Source organism: Trichomycterus rosablanca, chromosome 5 (assembly GCF_030014385.1).
Source record: "Trichomycterus rosablanca isolate fTriRos1 chromosome 5, fTriRos1.hap1, whole genome shotgun sequence".
Taxonomy (NCBI): domain Eukaryota; kingdom Metazoa; phylum Chordata; class Actinopteri; order Siluriformes; family Trichomycteridae; genus Trichomycterus; species Trichomycterus rosablanca.
In genome coordinates this window covers 30,601,755-30,611,032 of record NC_085992.1, presented here as the reverse complement: position 1 = coordinate 30,611,032, position 9,278 = coordinate 30,601,755, and the positions used below count along the sequence as shown (strand labels likewise).

Sequence of the window (9,278 nt, the reverse complement as noted above, 5' to 3'; positions counted from 1 at the left end):
CCCTTCTGGATCGCTCAAAGAAGCTTTAAGAAATAGATTTTCATGAGATGATGTAAAAGCAGCGGTGCATCAGTGGCTACACGCTCAAACAAAAATATTTTTTGCTGATGGAATTAAAAAGTTGGTCCAACACTGGGAAAAATGTTTTTGAAATTCTTAAGACAGTTTTTAAAAAAGTGCAGAAACATTTCTGAAAAACCCTTGTATTTCTGTGCATTGCACCAGTGTTTTTCTTCTGGATTTGACAGTGAAATAAGACAAACATGAATTTCCTTTTGTAAAAACATTCAAATATATATATTTTTTTTTTATGTTGCATCTACAGTTCAAAGGTTTAAATGTTGTATTATAATATTAATTTCATTGTTAAAACAAACATTTTTATTTATTTTAATAATTTATTTTCTGTTTTATTGTCTGTAAGATTTTCTGCTTTCACACGTCATCACATTTAACACTGTACATTATGATCAATTCTGTAAAAACATGATTGCCGCTTCATTTGCTGTTCAGCGTAAAAACAGTTTTAAATTTAAGTCTTCTTAAAGAACGAATCAAGCTTAATGTTGCTATCCATCCGCCGGGCTCTCTTTGCCTGTGGTCCAGCCTGAGGTTTGGATCTGTTTTTTCCACGTGAGGACTGCAGAGTTTCAGATGTGACTGAAACAGAGGATGAGCTGGAGGTGACAGAGGAGGAGAAAGATTTCTGCAAATCAAGTGCATAGTGGTAGTCAGTGTGTTCAGGCATCTCCCACACCAACACTTCCTGTCCACAGTGTTCACACTTAAGCAGGTCCTCTTTGGGAATGTGTTCAGGAAGGCTTGATGAGCTAAGAGAGTTTGTACTACCCTGCTGAACCTCATGAGTGATGGGTACTTCATCTGGTAAAGATCCCTGCAGAGTCTTGTCAATCTGACACGTGTTCTCAGTGCTTTCTTTCACATGTTCCTCACTTGAGAGCCCTTTTGATTGTTTTTCCAAAGTTTTCCTTTGAAAAAAGGATGAAATTCCAGTACTTGAAGCCACTGCAGCTGCTGCTTTCTGAGGAACTGTGCTAGTTGTGCTGTGAGAAAAGTTCTCAGTTATGTGCAACACAGAATTAGAACAAGATGAAGTGAATTCGCTGGATTCATCATCCCTTGGCTCTTCCTCTACCTCTTTCTGTTTCTTCTCAGCAGCCTTTAGAAACAAAGCCTGGATGGTACCTGCTTTCTTGGTTGTTGCTTCTGTTTTTGATGGCGGCTGAGTGGAGGTAAAAAGTGACTGTGTAGAAGCAACATCACTGCTGAGGAAACTGGTGATTCCCCCTGATGTGGCTTCTATGAACTTGCTGGCAGACAGGTGAAGACAAGTGAGGGCAGGAGACCTACACAAATGATACAAGTTAATACAATTGAAGTCAAAGGTTTACAAGCACATTTTCTGTGACTGCATGTTTGAAACATACTCCTTTATCCAATAAACACAAAATGTGAGTTCTTTCATAAGTAGGCTATATTTTGGGTTTATGAAAATATGACAAGTTCACAGCTAGGCTGATGACCTTGTCGAGACCTAGGTCTTAGTGGTGATGGGTATCAAAATTCTGTGTGTTAAATTCTGCTGGGTATTCAGATGGCTCAGCACTTGCGTACTACTTTACTGGCCGAGCAGTGTGCCGCCTCGAATTTAGTTCGTACTGTTTAGGTATGCGATTTCAGACGCAGCCCATGTCTATGCAATCAGCAACAAACTTCAGTTAACCTTCAAGGTGCTAATTTTAGAGCAGGTGCTTTTTCTGGCACAGCAGTATTTGAACCTAAATTATAACACAGTTGACCTATTTTTTGTTTTATGCAGATGTTTTTGCTGGTTATAAAGTTGCCCTTAGAGACATTCCTGACATTTTATATCTGTATAGAGCTTTCTGCAGACAGCTAATTTTAATGTTAAAATGTTGTTAACAATACTTCATTCAAACTATTACAATGACTCACCATGCCTCCTGATGACTGCCTGCAATATTCAGACTCTTAATTAGAGCAAAGCTGTCACTGGAGATCTTGGAGGCTTCATATCGAGCTAGAGCACAGCAGCGGGAGAAACTGTTTGGCTTTTTATCTCCTGCCTGACGGACCCCCACGGTCAGCTGCTTGGCCACCCGGCCATTCTTTAGAGTTAACAACAATGAGTCTTGTTTTTAACAGAAGAAAAACAACATAACAGTAAATGGCGTTTAAATTCTAATGCTTCCTTACCATCTCTCTGTCTTTATTCAGTCTCTCCTCCAGCTCGAGGGCAAGCTGGTGCAGCCAGTGCTGAACCTGGGCACACAAAAAAGGAAAATGAACACTAAAAAAAAACTTTAAATAAAAACAAATGTCTATTAATAAGACATAAACTTGATTACCTGACCCTTGGTAGCCAATGCTGTTTTGCCCTGAAAGTTCTTGCTACAGCCAATAGATTTGGGGAGCTGCCTGGGTTTTACTGGCTCAGATTCGATACCTCTGCACAAGTCATACAGCCACGGCCTTAGGGAACAAATTGACATTTAATTAAAAATGCTCCTTATGTTCTCTAGCACAGTGGTCCCCAACCACCAGTAATGGTCTGTGAGTAATTTATTACCAGGCCGAATAAATTATTTTAACAGTCACACTTTGAAAGATGTTTTATTATAAAGAAGTGGATTCTCTTTTAATAACACCTCTCTGTTCCTCTTGCTGCGTTTGACATGTAACTATTTTAGTAACATATTTAAGCACACAAGCTAGCTTAAATAAGCAAAAGAACAGGGCAGGGGACAGGGCATAATAAGTGTAACAAAAAAGTTTATAACATTTTCAAAATACACCATTTTGAAACATTATGCAATAAGTTGGTGAACTGGTAACAGGTGAGAAAATCATGATCGAGTATAAAAAGCTCTCCTGAATACAACAAAGGCTCAGTCTTTGGGTATTGGAAAGAGAATTGTTAATGATTTAAAAAAATATTTTAGGTGTTTTACCATCTACCGTACATAACATTTTAAAAATTCAGGACACCCTAAAAAATCAGTCCATTGAGTACAAGACCAGAAACTACAGTTAGATGTGTGTGCCTTTGAAGTGTGCTTCAGAAGGCATTGCATAAGAAAAACTGCAGTTTTCTTAATGTTCATCTGTGTCCTTTAGTAACTACCTTTCAATGCGCTCTTTGAAAAGCACTGACTCTTCAGACAAGATTTAGCAGGGCTTGCAGTAACCAAGCCTGAGTGTATCATCTAACAGGATTCCAAGTATTGTTAATTGTCTAACTAAAAAGAAAATTATTTTCTTGCACTTGACCTATAGGTGTTAGATAACATTTTCGTAATTAAAAAAAATAAAAATGTTTATTGTGTGTTTATTTCTTTTATATTTTCAAACTGAATTTAATGACAAAGTGCAACTATGCAGAAAAAGAAAAACATCAAAGTGGCGAAATCCTTTAACAGCTCAAGATGTTTTAAATAAGTGTACGGTAACTTTTGATTTTAACTGTAAAAAATGGTAAGTCCATTTGGCCTGCCTTCTAAATTCTTAAAGATACATTTACATGTTCTGTAATAATAACAGATACAAGTAATCAACATAAAGCAATCAGAAGATGTATCTTTGTTATTTGAGTGCTTCATAGTATGGTCATGTAAAGATGTCTTTTGATGCAATGCTAGAGCAGCTTGTTTGTTTAAATAGTTTCATTATTTGAAAACCAGCATTTGCATACTCTGGCCTCTCTGTATGTCTTACCCAGTTTTTTCTCCAAAGTGTTCCTCGAGCTGAGAGTGTGTGAACTGAGTGAGTTCACCCATGTTCTCAACTCCTAGTGTCTCCGTAATCGAGACACCTAGTTTCCCTCCTAGGTTGCGACTGAAAAATAACCACAATACAACATCATACATTTGTAAGCATTTAGTATTCGTCTTATTGGAAACTGACTTACATTTTACTGATGGGCAGCGTCCTAAATAGTTCAGGAACTGATCCTAGTGGCAGCACAGTCTGTCGATTGGGTTTGTTAAGACCACATGCGAGCTTGGCCAACACCTGCAATTTGATATTTGCATTATGAGTAAAATTACTTGTTAAAGCCTTTCATAAATGTGAATGAAGTAAAAATTATTCCCATTTCTTTGATAAACCAAATTTTTAAAATCATATTTACATTGATCTTAAGTTAACATAATGACAAGTACAGTCTGTAATATTCTGTAATTACCTTACTTATCCAACCACAGTGGACTAAGTTTAATATAGTTAGCAATATTTAACAATATTAATAATTTAACTACAAAAAAAGAAATATTGCCAAAACTAGCCAACATTAATTCATCATTTAATTTTTTTCTATTTGAGCTCTTTGGTCAAAATAAATACTCAATATAAAAAAACAAAACTATAACTGTTGCCTCCTAGCTCCCAGTGTTTCCATGATAGGTTTCAAACCCACCACAACTCTGACCAGAATGAAGTGGTTACTAATTTATCCTGTTCTCACTATTTGTCAAGAAACAAATAAGCTAAATACATAGCTAACAAATAAAAAGCTAGACAAGCTTTTTCAGAATATTCAAAAAAGCATGCACCTTGTTATGAGAAATGCCTGCAGAGCAGCGGTATCCAGTGTCCTTCTCTACAGCAGCTCTCATTTCCTCAACAATTACTGCTCCGACAGCCAAACACAACTCTGAGAACCCAAAACTCCCCGACTCAGGAGAGGAGGGCATAGAGTCCAGCCACTGCTGCAGCCCATTTAACCTCCACTGCTCTACAAGCACATACAGATAAATAAATGATGATGCTACTTTGGTCTAGTTTAATAAATCATGCAAACAGCTTGGTTCTCCCCTTTAATGTAATGATGTCTAAGCTACATTGAACACTGCCTGCTTAACTACATCAACTCACCTTTATCCTGTAATGCATCTTTGGTTTGTGTCACGTCTCCAATGCCAAACACAGGAAAGCCTTGAACATAGGTGTTTTTGAGCAGCTGAGTATCAATCCTTTCAGATTCCAGTTCTTTCAGTCTCTTGTGAATGCTGGCAGTGAGGTCCATGTAGGCTTCGTCAATGCTGGCTCTCTCAATGACTGCAAATCGGGACATTACCTCAATCACCTCCACACTGGCTTCCCTATAGCTGTGAATGAACACACAGTCCAAACTTTGTGTTTTTGAGAAAGACATTTCACAAAAAAAAAAAAACATTAGGTCAAGGGTACAGTGGCTTACCGAGTGAGATCAGCTTTTCCATGAGACTCCTGCACTCTCGCCACTTGGAGATCTGGGCAAAGTTTTTTGGCATCATCTGCCCACATGTTTCTAGTCACACCATGGGCTCTGGCTTCATAACTGACTGCTATTATACTAAGAAAAGAAAGCGATAAAAAAAATTGATGTGGTGGGGCCTGGCAAGCTTGGGAACAAACTGAGTCATTAAAAAGAACAATAAAGACACAACATTAAAAACCACAGACAAGAAAAGAATGTATTTACTTATTTACTTATTAAATAAATCATTTTTGGTATCATGTTACTAAAATAGTGTCATGTTTTACACACCGTGGTTATATTCATGACAGAAACGGTAGCTACTCATTACACAAGATTCATCAGTTCCCAAGTTTAATGTTAAACACAGCCATGGACACTTTTGTATCTCCTATTCACCTCACTTGTATGTCTTTGTACTGTGGGAGGAAACCGGAGCTGCCAAAGAAAACCCACGCAGACACAGGGAGAACATGCAAACTCCACACAGAAAGGTCCTGGACCACTGCACCTGGGAATTAAACCCAGGACCTTCTTGCTGTGAGGCGACAGTTCTACCCACTGAGCCACCTTGCCGTACGACAGCAAGGTAGCAAGTGAACAGTCAGTACTTTAAGTTGGAGCATGGAGATGGGTCAGTTATCATGTGGTAATGTTTTCTGCTGCAGGATGCAACAAGGCATGGAACCTTAGTGATAACTGAACTCCCCAGACCAAGCAAGACAATGGATCCCAAGCCCACTTCCAAGTCAACCAAAGCTTAATCAAGAAATTTCCCCATTTCTTAAAAGAGGATGGTCTGTACTAAAATGACACATTACACATCCCTAAATGTTGTTTTTTTTCCTATTAGATTTGAATTAAAAACAACTATTGTGTGTCCACTTGTCTTGTGTGCATTGCACAGGAGAGACACCCCCTCCTTCTGTTAAAAAAAAGTAACGTTTAATTTTAGTAAATTTTAAATGAGTTACTTTTTACTTAAGTAGATTTTTAGACTAGTAATTTTACTCGTACTTAAGTAAAAATTCATCAAAGTAATAGTACTTATACTTAAGTACAATATTTTAGTACTCTTTCCACCTCTATTTAAAGATGTATGAAAATGTGCTCACCCTCCTCCTTTCCAGGTTTTGTATTGAGCCACGACGCAGGGTTTATTCTTTAGATCTGGATTAAAGCGCTGCTCCACCTGCACGTAAAAACAGTCCATATCCACCAGGGCTACAATCTTCTCCTTCCCCACCTCCATCGCACACCAACACCGTCAACTACAGAGTACACAATGTACACACACACACACGTTCATGTGCTGTACAAATGCTGTTCACGTGAACAATGAGGCTCGATCACATATAACACCTATCGCTAGCATGCAAGCTAATAAGCCAGGTAAACAGACCTACACTTTTACTGGAACGTTTTACAATGTTAGTACTGTACAAAAAAAAGTCACAATATTGTGCACATTTCACACCGACTACAAATTTTACATTTCCAAAACAAAAAATGTAAACTTGGCGCCACATGAGTAAACTTTCTGCTGAAGTCGCTCCTCCTTTTCTTCTTCTTTCAGGTTTATGGCGGGTAGCAGGCCCCGCTCCTCCTTTTCTTCTTCTTTCAGGTTTATGGCGGGTAGCAGGCCCCGCTCCTCCTTTTCTTCTTCTTTCAGGTTTATGGCGGGTAGCAGGCCCCGCTCCTCCTTTTCTTCTTCTTTCAGGTTTATGGCGGGTAGCAGGCCCCGCTCCTCCTTTTCTTCTTCTTTCAGGTTTATGGCGGGTAGCAGGCCCCGCTCCTCCTTTTCTTCTTCTTTCAGGTTTATGGCGGGTAGCAGGCCCCGCTCCTCCTTTTCTTCTTCTTTCAGGTTTATGGCGGGTAGCAGGCCCCGCTCCTCCTTTTCTTCTTCTTTCAGGTTTATGGCGGGTAGCAGGCCCCGCTCCTCCTTTTCTTCCACTGCTTGTTTATGAAGTACAGTGGTACATGGCGCCATCTGTTGGCTAATAATGTCCCAGCCGCAGCAATTACATTTTCGTTGCATTTCATAAAACGGTGCTGGAAAGCAATCAAAACCACTTCAGACCAGGACTGTTGTACACAAACCCTTTAGTTTGCTTTAGTTTATTTGGTGGTTTTTAAAGCCAGCTTGATTTAAGTTTCGTTTATTTGAATTAACTGGCTTCCTGTAGCTGCCTGCATTGAGTTAAAAACAATCCTTCTAGTCAAAGTCAAGTCAAAGTTGCTTTATTGCCAATACTGCAATATGTACAGGACATACAGAGGATTGAAATTGCGTTACTCTCAGACCCGTGGTGCAACACTAAACAATAATTAAACAATAAACCTAGAATATATGAAGAATATAAAAATAGAATAAACACACTAAAGCGCAAATATATTTACACTGACACATAAAAGTATGAAAAATATAGTACTAAAATATGAAAATTTGAAAAATAAAGGTCCCAATATTAACAACCTAGACAGTAAAGTGACAATGCAGATTAAAAGTCTTTGTGTAAAACCAGTGCAATTATAACTGCAGTGCAAATTGGATGATCTATAGACAGTTTAAAGTAATGATTTATTCTAGCCTACAAGGCCAAAAATGGACCAGCTCCAAACTACCTCAGACAACTCATAAAACCTGCTCTGTACCATGCAACCTCCACACCACTGGCCTCGCTCGAAGAAGGCTCTTTTCTGTACTGGTACCCAAGTAGTGGAACAAACTTTCGTTCGTACATCTGAGTCTATTACGTTTTCAAAAGACACTTAAGCACTTAAGCTGAAAACTAACATGTACTTACTAACATTCCTGTTTATTTCTATTTAAAAAACTTTGTTCTAACAGGGATTTAGCAGATTTGTGTTCTTGGACTGTTGTCTACTTAAACTACAGTAGGAAAATGTTTACTGTGAAAGCACTTCTGTAGGTTGCTCTGGATAAGAGTTGAGACAGTATGAGAACAATAAGCAGTGATTAATACATTTGCTGTGACATTGCATTAAAGACACAATTTAAAGGCTTAATTTTGTTTAGTTTATTTATTTTAATTATTAATTTATTTTAAAAATATAGGCATATTCTGTATTTAGGATTCATGCTGGCAAAGTCCTTACCAGCAGGGACGGGTTGCAGCTCACAAAAATGCAAAAAAGATGTTTGTTAACATAGCTACGCATTAGCTGGCCTAAAGCACTGCTAATCTAGAATGTTTTAATTCATCAGTAGCCAGTTTGCACCATTTTTGCATTTTTTGCTCTTGTAAGCTACACTGTGTTTGAAGATGAGTGTGCAACCAAAAACGGTTCGATTCGGACAAACCACTGCAAAGACTCATCCAAGTGACTTCTTTAGTCTGAGCTGGTGTTGAACACTCCAACCTTATATGCAGCCGATTTGCGTAACGACTGATACCGACCCATTGCGTAAGAATTAATGTATTTAATGGTTATTAATATTTGCATATGGACCTGATCACCGGTTCCATTGCTATGCAATGGGCCGGTACTGGTCGTTATGCAAATCAGATGGCTGATGAAACATATCTCCACAACAAACTTGTGTCCAAAGAAAATGATTTAACTGGATTTGTGTACCTGGATTACTGAGCATGCAGAGATTCAGATCTCATGTTATACATAGACACTTTAACACTACAATCTGACAGTCCCACTTATATGCTGTAGGTACTGTATATAAGTCATATAAAGTCAAGGGCCTCTACTGGACAATTTTGGAACTTGCTGGCTGAGGAAAAATGTCCAAACAAGAAAATGTGCGACATATTTGACAGCCTTTTTTGGATAAACCTTTTCATGTGAATCAGCCTTTTCCGACATGAAAATAATGAAGTCTAAATATCGGTCCACCCTTACTGATGAACACTTGGAAAACTGCTTGAGAATTGGCATCAGCAGCTATTGTCCAGACTACATAAACCTGGCTGACACCATTCAGTGCAAATCATCAAAATAAAATTAGTGGAAATTTTTAGTT

The 9,278-nt window shown here is 38.3% G+C and overlaps 1 protein-coding gene across 3 annotated transcripts in view; it reads right to left on the bottom strand.

The window, feature by feature from the left end:
- Window positions 1–277: 277 nt before the first annotated feature.
- Window positions 278–9,278, bottom strand: part of polh (polymerase (DNA directed), eta) — a 28,418-nt gene continuing 19,417 nt past the window's right edge. For 2 of the 3 annotated variants that reach the window (XM_062995965.1, XM_062995967.1), the window contains exons 2-11: window positions 6,394–6,549; window positions 5,240–5,374; window positions 4,915–5,147; window positions 4,593–4,774; window positions 3,950–4,053; window positions 3,757–3,876; window positions 2,391–2,514; window positions 2,239–2,304; window positions 1,978–2,150; window positions 278–1,367 (exon numbers count right to left, since the gene is read on the bottom strand). In XM_062995965.1, coding sequence (XP_062852035.1) covers window positions 533–1,367; window positions 1,978–2,150; window positions 2,239–2,304; window positions 2,391–2,514; window positions 3,757–3,876; window positions 3,950–4,053; window positions 4,593–4,774; window positions 4,915–5,147; window positions 5,240–5,374; window positions 6,394–6,530 — 2,109 coding nt within the window. In that variant the 5' untranslated portion in view covers window positions 6,531–6,549 and the 3' untranslated portion in view covers window positions 278–532. Of the gene's footprint in view, window positions 1,368–1,977; window positions 2,151–2,238; window positions 2,305–2,390; window positions 2,515–3,756; window positions 3,877–3,949; window positions 4,054–4,592; window positions 4,775–4,914; window positions 5,148–5,239; window positions 5,375–6,393; window positions 6,550–6,684; window positions 7,225–9,278 lie in introns of those variants that run through there. The other variant, XM_062995966.1, reaches the window with a different exon arrangement.